We start from the raw sequence: 16,481 nt of genomic DNA on the forward strand, positions 1-16,481 counted from the left end.
ATCGAATAAGCACATGTACCAAAATGTGACACTATTCTTTTAAGTCTACTCAACATACCGTAGATAACAACGAGGCAATGATGAGCTGAAATAAACACACACACACACACACCTTTTCTTTTTTATACCAGTTTATCTGATTCAAAAACAAAACGCATCCTAAACACATTGACACATTATTTTCCACCTTTGGCACGCTGCATATTACAATTTCCTGATCATTTTGTAAACTCGTCTTCAAGAAGAACAGAACACCTCCTGGTTCAGAGTCCATGGCGGTGAGGTGTTAACAAGGTGCACTAACAATGTTCTACGAGGGACCCCCAACCAGCACTGCTGTACTGGCAAGTAGTCTTAAAATCATTTGTATCAGTTTATGTCAGAGTTTAAAGAGTTGCTGCACACTTCTACAACAAACTAAATGATATGATTGTAGTGTGATGAAACACATTAATGCTGGGCATCAAGTCAACCATTTGGGATTCATATACAGTATTATACATGGTAATTAAAGGTGCAGTGCGTAAGATTTAGAGGCATCTCATGGAACAGACTTGGCAGAAATGGAATATAACATTCATGATTATGTTGTGTTTTTGTTACCTTAGAATGAGCCCTTTATAACGGGAGGTGGAGGGGAGGGGTATTCAGATGGTTGCAATTAGCTACCTCACCACAAGATGCCGCTAAATTCTACGCACTGCAGCTTTAAAGAAAACCACAGTAACATTCTTAATGATAGAAACTGTATTTCTGTATTTCTACGACTTAACAACGCCGGTCGAAAATAAATGATGTTTATATATTTTTTAATCCGATAACACTAGGCTAGGAAGAATTGAATGATATATCTGCAGTACATAACCAGTCTAGCTGTTAAATGCTAACATGGACTCTTACACTTTAAAGATATCATATCCCTCCTGTTGTCTAAACGAATATTTTTGGAAATTTTGGTCAACTGGTCTCATTTAAATGAAATTATACATCATTTTTTTTACCGTCCTCTTGGGTCAAAATTGCCCCGAGGACATATCCAATCAAAACCGAAACTGAAATACAGTTTCTACTGGTAAAAATGTTATTGTGGATTTTTTTGAATTACCATTCTGAGTAATTTTGACGAGGGGTAATGCTACTTTTGATATCTACTGATAGGAGTGTGGTTCCATTGCCTCTGAGCTACGGCTACATGCTGACACTCCCCCACAGACACACAGCAGAGAGCCTCTGAGTGCTGAGTCGCTAGCTCAGCTACAACACAGGTAGCACACAGAAACTTGTACAAAAGGGCCATGAATGTGCTTCTAGTGAGTGTCAAAGCTCCAGCAGACTCTCTGTGTTTCCAGTGTGGACACGGAGAGTCTGAAAGCAGCTGCTAATGGATGGTTAGCTCTGACTCGCAGCTCTATATCTATTCATGCTACAGTGAGGGGGTGGTCAGTCGGTGCTACACACTGTGTAGCTATGAGGGCCCCCTATGTGCTGCATCTTTTAAATATGCTGGGAGGGAGCTGCAGGATTCAGGTGTGAAGTTACTCTTTAAACTCTGCTGATTTGGTTGTGGTAATGTTGGACACGTGCCGTTTCAGTAACACTTTCCGAGCTAATTTTTGCCCGCTTCGTGAAGGTTTCAAGAAAAACTTCGGACCTAAAACACGGAGTAAAACATTCATTTAACGGTGGAGTTCTGCGTTTTAATGCACTTGATAATTTCCTCTCAAACTTCTTTTTTTAATTTTAAGCACCCAAATGGCTCAAAAAGCTAGAAAAAATATAAGCTATGTTCCAAAAATATCTTTAGTCCACAAACAAACCGTAACAAACTGCCGCTGTGCTTCAGTTCACCATATAAAGATTTACTTTTATATACTCTCTGCATACATGTGACTGACTTTAACAGATAAGACATGGGTCATATTCTCTATTTTTCTTAACGTCAATGGACTAACAAAGTCTGATGTATCTTATTATTATTATTGTCCACAAACTAATACATCTCATCAATGACTCACACTGTTGCAGTGGTTGACATGTTCCTTCATCACTATGGACACACACACTGTAGTTTATGTTGAGTCAATTCTACATACACCATCCTGCTGCTGGAAATACTCAATAGAGCAAAAAAATGTGTATTCATCCACCGCTTAAAATAATCCCCATTAAATGTAGTATTTTCTACCATTTTACTTTTTTTTTTTTTTTTTACATCAGTGAGGAGCTGTTTCAGGAAATGACCAAGCAGTTTTCAAAAATGAAACGCATCATTATAAACCGATGTGATTGAGAAAGGGACTGAAACGCTGACAATAAGAAAATATAGCATAACCTCAACCTTATTCTTTAAAAGTCATGAACCAATGAGCCAGACAGGTGTGAAAGCACATCAAAATCTGTTCATTTCACTCTGATCCCTTAACATGCACCATCATCATCATCATCATCATCATCAACATCATCATCCTCATGGCTAAGTATCTATTTTATTGACACAATGACAGGAAGTCACTGCAGGGACCAAACAGGACCAAAATCATATGTGAAAATGAAACATATTTACAATTTCATGAAAACAAGCCACCCTTATACCTGATGTATCATTCCTGCCTCTGCTGACAGACTCACTGTTGATTGGATGCAGTGAAAGACACTTAAAAGCCTGTATAGAACTGATTAGAACCTGTCCTGGGGGTGGTGGGATGGAAGATTAAAAAGAACAAAAATAATAATAATAATTAATAATTGGGGGAAAAAAGCACATTCCACAATATAAAAAAAAAGAAAAGAAAAACAAGAAGCCTTTAGTAACATTGATACCTTTTTTGTCAGGTATAAAAAAATCTTCAACACCGGTGGAGGCTAAACGTTGGTAACTTCCCTTTAGAAACACTGCTAGCTCCGCAGAAAACCGGACTTGTCTCAGTTCTCCAGGACCACGGTGCGGAGCTGATCTTCGTCGCTCATGCTGATTGTTGCTATGGCGCCGTCGTTGAACTCGAACGAGGTCCCGCCGTCGACCACCATGCAGGCGTCCCAGCACCGCGAGCGAACGCACACCCTGAAGGAACAGAGGCAAAAAAAATGTCTCTCTCTACAGCTGGTATTTAGATGATGTTGAGAGGAGGAAGAGGAGGAAGAGGAGGAAACACTGACTTGTTGGCGAAGCCTCTCTGCTGGCCGCTGGAGAACACTCTGTTGACAATGGGCTCCCTGACGCTGAACAACAAGCGTCTGTCCTCAGGACTGAACACCAGGGAATCGTTATATTGTTCAGTAACTGAGAACACACACACATACACACAAATAAAACACCATCCTCACATAAAATGAAGCACCTGATAATGTACGAGTCAACAATAAATATAACAACTACAATCCACTCACCCTTTTCAATAAATTCAGGATTAAGTGGGATTTCTAGACCTGTTTGGGCCTTTCCTGAAATAAAAAGACAAATCAGGTGATGTTTCTGGAGGCTTACTTCATGCCTTATTTCTGGTTTCAGACATTTTAGCATCAAAACCTGCAGAACATACGCACCAATTTTTAAAACCTCCTCCACAGATTGTCCATCAAGTTTGTTGATATTGTAAGACCTGTGAACACACAGAGAGAGAAGAGGACATTACTGAGCTATATATGTTCCGTATGAACATTTTAAAAGTTCATTTAAAAGTAGATGATCAGCTTCTATTGAGCTTCATCAGTGTGAGTTAGTCATATCAAGTGATATCTGACACATTTACAGTCTTTTTAGCATCAAATTCCCTCTTAGTGTTTCCCTGTTGAGCTGTGGTGGAAGTATAGTAACAAAAAGAGGAACTTTGGTACTAAAAACACTGTAACGTTGAAACATAGAAGATGAAGATTTGACTCATTTGGACGCTGAAGCTTCATATTAGCTTCACATCAACTTTTAAATACATTGTTACACAGATCACTTTAATTATGAAGGCATTATGAAGGGATCTTCTAAAGGTCAGTATGAACAGGAAGAATGAAAACCTGAAAACAGGTTTCAATGTTCATTTTAGAACCTGACTGTTGTTTTAAGACAGACTTACAGGACTTTATAAACATTGCCTCATCATTAATCTTTTGCAGTTTTGGAAGGAGTAAACTACCTTTCACTGTGAGGTTGCTATAAGAAATGCATTGGGGTGGTTCACATCAGAAGGGTTCATCCTCTTAGGAGCATGATTGTGGCAATCTCTCTGATAGATCTCTAGTATGTAACGCTGAAATGTAGACATATACATAGAGGCTAAAGGAAGGAGTGTCCTTGAAACTGACAATATTTAAAATAACAAGAAAACTGCCGTGACATTTACCGAGCAATGCCCTGATAAATCCCTTTTTTTGACCCCATAGAATTTCCTCTACCACCACTCTTTATCCTTTAATTATCCTTTAACCCCCTTTTTTTTTACTCTTTTAAGTTGTGTCTCTTGTGTATCAGCTTCAACCTCTTAAATATACAGTACCTGAGTAATGGATGATGCACTAGTTAAACATTTGATGTTAAGCTTAAAAGTTGAGTATACTCATGTGTACCAGGCTTTGGATCCTGTTCCCGTACAAATGCTCAGTCCTGAACTCTTCTGCTTTTCCCACGGCCCGTCGTCCACTGAGATCTCATAGTAAGAAGCCCTATGGAGCAAGAGTTTGACATGGAGTTTGAAGGATTTTAACTTCACCCTGTGGTAGATAGAGATTCCCCTGATGAGTGCTGGAGACACGAACAGGGTGGTGGGGATTAACAGGGGTCGGGGGGGAGGGGGACATGCACACAGACACTAGTCCACCATGATTGGATGATGGAGTCAGTTTGGATGGTACCTGGAGGACAGAGATTCTCCGATGAAAATTTCATTCAGGCTTCTGATGGGGAGCAGACTAGGCTTGGAGAAGCTCTCGTGTAGTGTTCCTGTCCCTGAGAAACGTCACTGAATTAGTACAAGAAGTGCTAGAGAACTAATACACATACATAATAAACTCCTGATTAGAGACCAGCCCGATATTATCCATCTAATCCACAAATATAAGTTGTGTTAAAGCAACAGTGAGCAGACAGGAGGACACACACACACACACACACACACACACACACAGACAGAAGGACTGGGACAGGTACACATGATAGGTGCTGGAGTCGTACTCCGCTGGCTGTCCATGGTGGTGATGCGGTGGGCTTGGTTGTGCTGCTCCAGGCTCAGCTGCTGTTCGTGCAGGTCCACCGGGGTCGGGTTGATTCCGGTACCTTCTAGATGCAGCCGGATCCTCTGACGCCAGAGCCACCTGAACACAGCAGAGAACTTGTAACTAGAAGTGATGTTACGACCCTCTAACCAACCTAACATCAGCCGTATCCATGTCTGATAAATGTATTTCTTCATACATTTGAAAGCACAAAAACAGCTTTAACCCTACAGTTTCACAATCAGTCAGTGTGCTGTGTGTGTTTATTTTATAAGTTAGAAGTTATTCCACCTTCAATTCAAAGTGATGAAGCCTGCATGTCCACTGTAGACAAAATGACTAAATTGTTAGAAAAATTTAGCTGGGTGAACACAAATTAATACACACAAAAGGTATTCTGTCGATCATGTGGGTTCACTCTGGTTTTATTTAATATGGCAGATATATCAAAGTGGAGTCAGGCTAACAGTAAATGTTGAATATGAGCTTCAGTTTATCAGAAACTAAATGATGCAGCCGTTCAACAACAAAGCAAAGTTCTTTCGTTTTGTTCACCAGCAGCAGAGTATGTTGCAGTCAGTTATAGCTTAGCTCTGGAGCTGTAAACAGTGTCCTCTGTGCTTTCTGTCCACTCCACAAGAAGCTGGGGCAGGTTGTTCCACACAGCAGTCTGTTAAATAAGTGTAGGGTTGGGAACTAAAAAACTAATTAGAACCAAATCCAAAATGCCAAGATGCTGGTACCCATTAAAAAGAATTTGAATTTCAGCTGTGCTTATCTTTTCCTGAACACAATGCCTCTTTATTATTGCAAACAAACGCTACATATCTGCAATGATGTATGTTTTTATGTCTTGTATCTATGCAACAGTGTGTCTGTTTGTTTAGATATGAGCGTACATGGCTCACATCACAGCAATAAGTGACAGATGGACTGTGGCAAACGCTCAGAGGTGGCTTCACTTTGATAAAGAAGACAACAAGGTAAAGTACAAATGATGGAAACTAATTAACTGCAGCTTGAAAATCAAATGAAACTAAATATTTAAGGCATCACAGCTGTGATCTAAACAAATGTTTGGTATCTAATGTCTTGCAGTGCTTGCTGTGTCATCAGCCAATTCTAGCACCTCATTAGCACTCACACTAATGCAAGTGTACACCTACAAGAATAAATATATCTGTATATGTGATATATCCATATTATCAGTATCGCCACTGGCCCCATAAATCCAGTATTAGTGAGTACTTTATTTAATCCTTCACAGGAAATCGCTTTGTTACAGCAGCCATTAATTGAGCACACATACATACATACATCTGGGTTTAAAATGCTTAAAAACTAGAGTAGGTTGCATAAAGCATTTCAAGCCTGCTTATTGACATGCAGCCTTTTAATGCTGTTATATGTAAAACTTCACTTTAAAAACAACAGGTTTAACCCTAAATGTCTAAATGTCTTCCGACCTGAAATCAACACATCTTTTCTTTAAACTAAAATCTATGACTTTCACATTGATTCCACCACTGTGTGCAACAGGTTCAGTCTAAACCACTAACAGCTGTTAGATGACTTCTACAGGACAGTAACTGATGTTAGGAGATCCCACAGACTCCGAGGACAAAGCAGCACACATTTTAAAGACCATGTGTCTTATTCCAGCCAAAAACAAGTTTAAACTTCCCTTGAAGTCTAAGCTAGTAGCTAGTAGATCAACAGCCCCCAAGACATTAACCGTATTACAACTGTCAGTAAGACATTTTGGGCTGTTTTTGCTTGATTCTCAACGTTTTCCTTTTTTTTCTTTCTCTGGTAGCAGCTCATGAAGTAACTCACATGTAGGGTGTGACTATGACCTGGAAACAGGTGATGACAGTGGACAGAGCCAAGTGTCCAGACCAGAAGAAAGTCAACAGTCATTCGTGGGTAAATACGCACCTGAACTCACCACGTCTGAGTTTCTCCAGAGCCTCTGGGAAGGCATGAGTGTACCGCACAGGCAGACACAGATGACCTTCTGACCTTTAGTTGAAAGAGAGAAATACAGTGAACTCAGCATGAATATAAGAGGACTGTTAAATAGCAACAATGTGATTTAATTACATAACAGAAACACCTTTTAAAAAATGACTTCCTAAGAAGTTTTTCCTCTACTTTTTTCAAACAGCTACAGTATATCAGCTGATTTAATTGTTCTTTATCCATTTAACAGTCCACGCCCTTCCCGAACAGTGCCGTCCAGTGTTTTACCTCTCAGGGTCTGTGTTTACTCCAACAACTGGTTTGTCCTTGCTTAAAACCTTACTGGCAACAAGTAGCATTGTCCCGTCACCTAACAAAACAAACTGCAGTTAGAGAACTTGCATTGTGTAGTCGCATCCGTTGTCTGAAGCCTTTGTTCATGTGACTTTTTGCCCCCCCTTGCTGAGCTGTCCTGCCCATTCTGTACGTCCCGCCTGGACACAAAAATTGATGCCCAAGGAAGATTCTTTTATTCACCGTCCATTGATTCAAACAAACGGCAGAGATAATGACATAAAAGACTATATTTTCATGGAGGTTTGGAACAGATAGAGAGGGTTAAAGTGCAAAAAAAAAAAAATACTAAACCCAAACAACCAAATAATCTGAAATCCATACCTCCAGCAGAGATGATGGCATCTGCCCATCGCACCACTTCTTTATCATACTCTCCTCTTTTCACCACTCGCACCTCGATGCCTTCTTTCCTGCAAACACATAATTACAGAAGTTTGTTTTATTTGTTTTTTAACAAACACTGACCAAGCTCATAGAAAAGCAAACTTTCCCCCTATGTGTCTCTCAGGAATGCGGCTTCCTTTGACAGGCCACATCTTACCGCAGGCTCTTTACAATATGCTCCACATTGCTGGTGTGGATGTTGTGTCTTTCCAGCAGGCCGCTGTAACTGGAACCTTTCATACGAAGCTGAAAAAGACAGAAAAAGCATTAAATAAAGAGAAAATAAAAGTCAAGTGATAAACATTGTATATTTTTCTTACTGTTATTATTACTATTGTTATATATCTATTTATTATATTTATTTTTTCATTCCTCACTTTGTATATTGTCTATATTTGAATGTATATGTATAGGTATAAGTGTATGTAATGTATGTAGGTATGAGTGTACATATGTATATTTCTTGTAAATATCAGTACTACTACTTTTTTTCCTTATTGCTGAGAATGTTGTGTTTGTTTACAACTTAAAAATCAATAATCAGAGCATTGGAGAAAAATAAATAAAAGTCAAGTGAAAGGTGGAATGTAACAGTCCTGCCTGAGGGTTGTTTAAAAGCATGCCTGACAGTGAAATGCAGTCTTACCAGCTGTTTTAAGTCCTCCTCTGACAGACCTGAGTAGCGATACCGCTGCTGTTCAAACTCATACCGTGTAGTCTTTGTCACCACCGCCACTTTCTCCGGTGTGAAGCCAGTTTTGGGCTGTGATGAAGTGTTGCATATGGTAGTGTGGAGGGGGCGAGGCGACGTCCCGTACATTAAGCTGACAGCTCGATTCCCCAGACACACCAGGTTCACCACGGAGCGGCGAGTCATTCTTCTAACCGAACACACAACCATAAACTCGGCCATAAAAAAAAAAAAAAAAAAAAAAAAAAAGTCCAGCTGGGAGCGTTGAATGAAGGGTCCTGCTCGGTGCTGCTGTTACGCAGCAGACATACCGGGTGCTGTCAGTCCTCTGGTCGGGTGTTCACTCTGTCCATTCACACACACAGACACACACACACACCCAGCAGCAGTCAACGGAAGGTCAGCAGGTCCGCCGACCTCCTTATCTGTTTAGAAGTTAGCGTTACAGGTTTCCAAGTCGAGTTTTTCCGCTAGCAAACAACAACACAACAACACAAGCTACTTCACTTATTCCTACAAACTAACAAGTATTTGCTGAGGTTAAAAGCTAGCGTTACAAAGCTAAAAGTGGCTAGCAGCTTGGTCAAAAGTCGTAAGTGAGCGTTCCTACGTGTGACATATCCGGCTGGGTCTGTTTTTTTTTCCGTAAACCGCACTGAACCCGTAAACTCCTCTGGTCAAAGCTTTTTTTTTTAAAATAGGAGCTAACACACATGTGCAGGTGAAGAATAAACGACAACAGAAGAGAGAGTGGCTGCACCGCACGTACCGTCCATGCGACGCAACCTTCTTTTGCGCAAGCCTACGTACGCTGGAATGTGATTGGCTACGTTCAACGTGGCTGTAGGACGGAGCGGTGACGTTTTGTTTTGGCTCGTGTGCTCCACGGCGCATGGTGCGTTCACAGATCAGCTATAATAAGCTCCTATTATACATACATCCATACATAGGCACGAAAAAGACTGAGGAGATGTTTTTTTTTTCATTACATCAATCAATAAATAAATCTGCTCATCTCAGATTTGGGTGGATAACAAGTACCATGCACGACTGTTACTATTAAAGTTATCATCAAAAATGGTTCATTTCTTCTTTTTTTCTATATTTTATGTAGACAGTTTACTATTCATTTTTATTTTCTGTCATTGTAATTTACCAACATGAAAATAAAATGACCCCAAGTTGCTAAAATCCAGAAAATTCCCAGAAAAAAAAGCAGAGGTCATGACCTCAGTGTCCTCAATGTAATCATGGCCATTAGCCCAAAAACACTATTTAACCCTTACACACTGTTCATATTCTACACCCTCACAGTATGTTCTGGTTCAGTTTTGACCTGGTCTAAGAATCCCCTCATAAAAAGTGTCTATACAAAATTTTAAACCACAGATCTATTCAAAATGCATCTATACTCAATCTGACTGATCAATACATGTGTGATTAAACTTTGATTCATGTTTCAGAGAGCAGAGAGAGTGTAGTTTTTAGGTTTTACACCAAAAACATCTCCTATCACACAATATCATATCCTATTTGACCTAAGACATGAAAATATAACATAGCAATAATGATGTAAATGTATTTTATAACTTTATGGAAGTGTGGGGTTTATTGTATAACCATTAGAGCCATCAGTCTTCACTGCTACATCATAAAAAGAAATCCTCATAACTACTACCTAAAAAACTATTAATTTAACAATAAGCCATGTCAAAAGATATGTCAATTTTGACCCAGAACAGCCTCAATGGACAAAACTGTGTAGCACTTATACAAAAGTATAACATTTTAAAACCTTTAATTTTTGTGCATTTTGGGCCACTTCAAATCAAATTTCAGGGTAAAAGACATTTGAGGTGTTTTTACAGTTGTTAAATGTCAAAACGGGTGAAATCTGACCTGAACAGTATGTAAGGGTTAAATGTCTTTGAGGTAGATCAGCACCTACCAATCATTTTATTATTACATTTAAGGAGGTGTTCTTAATTTTCAATTAAACAAATACTGCATAGGTCATGTTTGTGTGACAAACTAAATATATAGTATAGTATATGAAAATTGAAATGAAAGATGATATGAAAAATGAAATATTGGACCATCACACCTCCACTAAAGTAGTGATTAGAAAGGACATAATCACTTTTGTTAAATTATGGACCTACTAAAACTAACCTATGTCATGAACTGCATATCAAATATACATGAGATACATTGTTTTAATGATATTATTTAATCACACAGTTAATAAATAAGGATACAGCAGAGCTCAGAGGATCTTCACAAGATAGGCTGTGTGGATCCTATGAAGAGTATCAAAGCCATTAGTCCTTGGTTGTTGAACAGAAAGGAAACTGCATTTATGTCAGCTAATTTCTCTTGGGTGTAAGAAGTTGCCTATAGCATTAAGCGTGACCAAATTAAATCAGGCCATTAGCCCATCTGAATCTGTTTTGAATAATTATTATGGAGGTGTTTGGCAATGAGTTCAAACACAGTGGTTTTGTAGTTTTTTTTCGTTATTTTATGAGCTAGAACTGACAGCAACAGCTCACGTCACCATATGAGAATTTGAATCTGAATAACTTTTGAAAACCTAATGAGGTAATCTTTGTACACAGTTACCTGGACTCAGTTTGGGTTTACCGTGTACACAGTTAACTGATGCAATGATAGCACATATGCCGTCATGTAGTGTGAGCCACTGGTCCAAGAACAGCTGATCTTAAGCAATGGATGTTTTCATAGTGAAACACAGAAAAACTGTCCTGGGGCCACAGACCTCTAGTGATCTCTAAAGGTTCACAGCTCCTCTTTTTTTGTTTTGTTTATTTGATTAGTTAGAAATGTATTAGGGGATTTGCACCACTATAGTGTTTGCCTCTAAAGCTCACTATTCAACATGTCATCTTTGTTTAAGCACCAGTGGCTCCATGTTCATTTAATGCCGAAATAAAAAAAATAGAGAGTAGTAGAGCTAAAATGTATAGTTTGTCCTGAGGGTTATGTGATATCTTGTGTGCACATGTTGGAATTTTTTCATTGATGATTTTGGAGGGAAAGGTCAGATGGTCAGGAAAAACATGAATCAACATTAAGATTCATCCAAATCTATGGATATACTCAGCAAACGTAACGGAAATTCACGGCCATTTCTTTTCATACCTTGTCGTGGAGTGGATAATTTGTCCTGATGGTGGTGCTATACATGAAACAAATGGTAATTGTCCTTTGGCCACACAAATCCAAGCCAGTTGCTTTGGTAGTCTAAAACTAAAGGGTAAAGGACTGGACCAATCCACAAGACTTAGTGCTGGGGGTCGGAGTAAATGATGTATCTATCCAGCCAACATTGATGGTCAGCAACATAAAGCAGAGCTATATTTCAGGCACCAGTCGGATCAGGAAAACTGAGTTGGCAAGCCAGTCAGCAGAGACGTGCTGTGGTCAGTGCTTATAGTGTTGATAATGGCTGATAAAACTTGATCCTGTAATTCACTATTTGCAGAGGTGACCACATGTTCTAAATCTGTAAACCTGAAATGCAGGTACAGGTAGCGTGACAGGAACGTCTGGAACTATCTGGACCTAAATCACAAAAAATCTGCTTCAGGCTGAAACACAGTAGAGGTTTCTGGCACACCTTCACCTACTTCCAAGGTGCACAGAGAAGGGGAAAAGTCTAAAAAGGTCAAACCTCCAGTAACACTTGTAGTATACAGAACAACGTTATTGTTAGACCAATGCTTTTCAGCCAGTGGCCTTCATCAGGGTCATCACAAAATATTTGTCACCATGGAGAACTCGATTTTTAAAGTCCTCATTCAAAAAGTTAAGTATAACATATTAAACAGGCACAGTTTACATTCATACTCAACTATCACTCCTTAAGTTGCACTTTTTCTGGTTTATGGACCAAATATGGTGTCACCCATGTCTCTTATTGGATGCCTTCCAGCCTGTCTGGGATAACGATTGGTCTGAAGTCACATGACCATATACTTGACCCATCTTGGTAGATACCCCATTGGCTGATACATATCTGGATGCACATAATTGTTTGTTTTTTTTGTATATATTTAGGCCACAAGCCAAAATGCATTGGTCTAACAATAAAGTTGTTTCTGTATACTACAAGTGACTCACATTTCAGGAATGTATCAAAATGCCGTACTTTTAACTTCCTATAGCATTTTTAACCTACAGGATTTGAGTATGAGTCATATTTTTATCCATAATCTATTAATCTTTTTTATAGGAATTCTTTCCCAGCAAACATTAAGTTTTCTTGTCATAGGAAATAGGAAAAGCAAAAGCACAGTAACATTAACAATTGCTCTGTTCTATTCATGAGTGACCAGCATTTACAATACCAGGACCCCGAAACTGAAGCAGCTAAATGGAATTCAGCCATTATTCATTTTTATTATTTACGCCTGTGTAAATAATACATGTCAGAAGTGGACAATGACATACAGCGCTGTGTCTACAGATCAAACTGTTACGATAAACTGTGTATGCAGGCTTTGAAATAATGCAGACCATCTGGAAGAGGTCAGCCTTTCAAACACCCCATTAACATCCCTTTATGAAGTTGTTATGGAGAACTTGTTGAACAGTGGTATATTTACACATCCGGCAGACACGGAACTATATTAGCATTGATTTGTTGTTGTGTTTCTGGCGGCGGGTGAATGTAAGACCTACATTTACTCCATCTGGGTCTTTTGCTGCCAAATGTTGAAGAAAAGCTAGTTAGTCATTAACCGCTGCTAAGAAGTTAGCATCCTGTAGGTATTTAGGAGCGGAAAATAGCTGAGAGAGCTGATGAGAGCCTAGAGACTGAACCAAAACAACATTGTGGGCTGTAGAATTTAAACCAATGGGGTAAAATAGGCAAACATAGGCTAATTGTACTTAACTTGCAGCGTTAAGTACAATATTGAAAGCATATGTACTTGTAAAGTTGTATTTTTACATGTTATTTCTATTTTTTATTGACCTATTAAAATGATCGCCTTGGATCTGTGGACACGAAGCATGTCTGTGGTTTTCATCATAAACTCTTCGGATTCATGACAGCTCACAGACACCTCACTTCAACTGGCAGAGTGAAAGCGAAATGGAAGATTCCCAAAAAAATGAGTAAGCGATACTCAAATCCACTGGGTTTCTTACATAACAACACATTTCTGTTGTTATACTGTCATCTTATTTAGATCACGAAACAAACATCTACAGAAATATTTCATTCATTAGACCAACAGTGACCGGGGATTAGTGTTTGTAAAAGGCTACGTGACCTGATTTGAGGGGTAATTATAATCAACTTCACCAGGGAATATTTTTCCATACAGTGAGGTCACTTATTACAGCACAAGCTCTACTTTTTTCTGCTAATTGAGGCGTGACATTTACTCTGCGGGATTACCTCGAATTATAACACGTCCCGAGTGAAATGATGTGTATCATTTAAACCTGGTTTTTTGTTTTCTATGCCAGAAACAACTCTACTATATCCTAACTCTTTCAAAGCAAGGAAACAGTGCTTAAAAACACAAAGGAAAGGGAGAGAAAATGAGTAAAAAGACAAGAAAAGAGGATGAGATGAGATGAGATGAGATGAGAGGAAGATACCTAACTTAAGATAGTGGATTCATTCTTCAACCACATCTTTCTGTGATGATTTTGCTAATAACTCTCAACAAAGTTTTTCATGCTTCTGGGCTTTACCTGAAACTGTGTCACAGGGCTAACAGTGTTATTATGGGAGGATCATTTTTCTAATTTGTCCTCCTAGTCTCCCTCCCTTCTTAGTTCCGTCTCTCCTCGGATGTCTCCCCTCCCTCCTTTGCCAATTACAGCAGGTGCAGGAGAGCACTGTCTCCCTTCATCCTCTCAGTGCTTCACCTCAGAGCTCCATCTTCCAGTCACTCCCTGCTGCCTCACAGTCCCACCGACGTCGACCCCTCAACACTGAAGAAGAAACACCAGTCCAAAGAGGTAAGTGATGAACAACCTCTCTTTTTGCTTTGTACTATAAGGGGTTACTACTAGTTGACTGGATGTAACAAACTTAATCTAATTATATACATACAGATAGTCTGGTTTTTATTGGTTCATGTTTAAGACATCTGCCTCTGAAACATCTGCCTCCACCCAACACATTGGAGTTGATTGGAGGTTTACTGTACTCACAGCACTGAGAAATACATTTGAAAAGTAGAGAGCTCCAAGAAAAATATCTTTAAAAAATCTGCACAACAACAGCAACAATATTATAAAGGAGATAAGTGAGTAAATATATATTAATGTCATTTGAGTGAATGCAAATGAAAACAGGATTGATATGTATGACTGTATACATTTTGAATGACTGCATTTGTAACACAGTACTTCAACTTTCTAATCTTTATTTTATAATTTATGACATAATATATGATTGAATAAGGCTGTTACACATGAAACTGTTCATATCCAACTAACTCATGCGCATATTAAAGGATGGCTACAGATTTTTTTTCAAGTCTATCCTTGTACAATACTTACATGTCCATATGTACTTTGAGAGGGTTACTGGCTGCTGTGATTATTCCTCCTGTCCATACTAGCTGTCAAAAGGTCACTCCTTACAGGATTCCAATGAAAGAGAGAGAGACTTAATCCTAGCTAATATGAGACTTCAGCACCATGAAATTCAAGTGGGCAAATCAAGTGGATATCTTCAAAAGTTCTAGTATATTTAGTACGAAATTCGCTTTTCAGGGTAGTAAGCTGGGCTGCATGCACATGTAAGTCTGAGCTACTCTATTAGTGTATTTATGGATTTATATTTATTTGTTAACATCCCAGAAGAGCCTGACGTGAAACCAGTTTCTACTTCTGTTCTTATTATGCACAGAGATAGTGTATGAGAGTTCTGGAGGAAGATAAAAGGAACATCCTCAGTTTATGTGGTGTGATCTCGGTCTGAGTGTCACACATTCACCTGTGATGGCCAATGGTGTTGTAGAGACAGACTGCAGGAAAACCTTCTGCAGTCTAATTTGTGAGTGAACAATGTGTGTCCTACATGTGACATCAGTCGATGTCACTGACAGGTCAAATTCAGACAGACGTTACCCTTAGGGCACAACGTCACACACTGTCTAATTAATGGAAACCGGATGTCATTCCTTCCAATGGAGAGTGAATGATGGACAATTCGAGACTAGTGCCCCCTTGCTGCTGTGGGATCTGCCGGCCATCAGATTACAGGTTAAATTTCCTCCAAAATGGCTTTGCTGCTCATGAAATCATGAATACCAAACTACGAAAATCCAGTTTTGGTGGCAATGACCCTTGTAGGCTTCCCTCCGTGTTGTTTTTAGTAGTTCTGTCCAGTTCTATGGCTTCAACAAATGCCATCCATTCATGAATGTCGCCACTTTCTTGACACTGTTTCTTGACAAAAAATGTAGAGTCATCTGTCAAAAAGTTGACCCTGGCTCAACTGGCTCAACTTGTTGCAGCATCTGGGAATGCACAGTGCTCAAAGACATACGTTAATCAAATGATAACTTTCCAGAGCAGTAAGTCAAACCATGACTACCATGAAGTGTCTCTACACCAGCTCAGCAAAGAAGCTGTGTGGGGTAACACACAAAGAGCGAAGATGAAGTGATGCTAGGAAGTAATCACTTCACCGCCAGTAAAGACAGGAAGCTCTATTAGAGCAACCAATAACCCTTCCAATACAGTATGAGAAATGTATAAAAGCAGACTTGTAAGAGCTCTAAACCTGTCCTTTAAAAAACATAACATCCTTGGTTAAATACTGCAGCCACTAGAGCTGGACTTGGATTTACCAACCTGCTGGTAGGTCTTCACACCTTCCATCTACAGTAAC

The 16,481-nt window shown here is 39.2% G+C and overlaps 1 protein-coding gene across 2 annotated transcripts; it reads right to left on the reverse strand.

The window, feature by feature from the left end:
* Positions 1-1,838: 1,838 nt before the first annotated feature.
* Positions 1,839-9,364, reverse strand: nadk2 (NAD kinase 2, mitochondrial). Of its 2 annotated transcripts, XM_062434830.1 has the most exons (13): positions 9,207-9,364; positions 8,552-8,941; positions 8,063-8,151; positions 7,843-7,931; positions 7,453-7,534; positions 7,141-7,224; positions 5,162-5,301; positions 4,843-4,936; positions 4,558-4,653; positions 3,544-3,599; positions 3,388-3,441; positions 3,157-3,280; positions 1,839-3,061 (listed from the first exon to the last, which is right to left on the reverse strand). In XM_062434830.1, the coding sequence occupies exons 2-13, from the start codon at positions 8,816-8,818 to the stop codon at positions 2,923-2,925; spliced, it is 1,314 nt and encodes a 437-aa protein (XP_062290814.1). In that variant the 5' UTR covers positions 8,819-8,941; positions 9,207-9,364; the 3' UTR covers positions 1,839-2,922. The 2 variants fall into 2 exon arrangements, with proteins under 2 accessions (XP_062290814.1, XP_062290815.1); XM_062434831.1 differs by having other exon boundaries at positions 4,558-4,701; positions 8,552-9,364.
* Positions 9,365-16,481: the final 7,117 nt, after the last annotated feature.

This window comes from Scomber scombrus, chromosome 15 (genome assembly GCF_963691925.1).
Source record: "Scomber scombrus chromosome 15, fScoSco1.1, whole genome shotgun sequence".
In the NCBI taxonomy this organism is placed as follows: domain Eukaryota; kingdom Metazoa; phylum Chordata; class Actinopteri; order Scombriformes; family Scombridae; genus Scomber; species Scomber scombrus.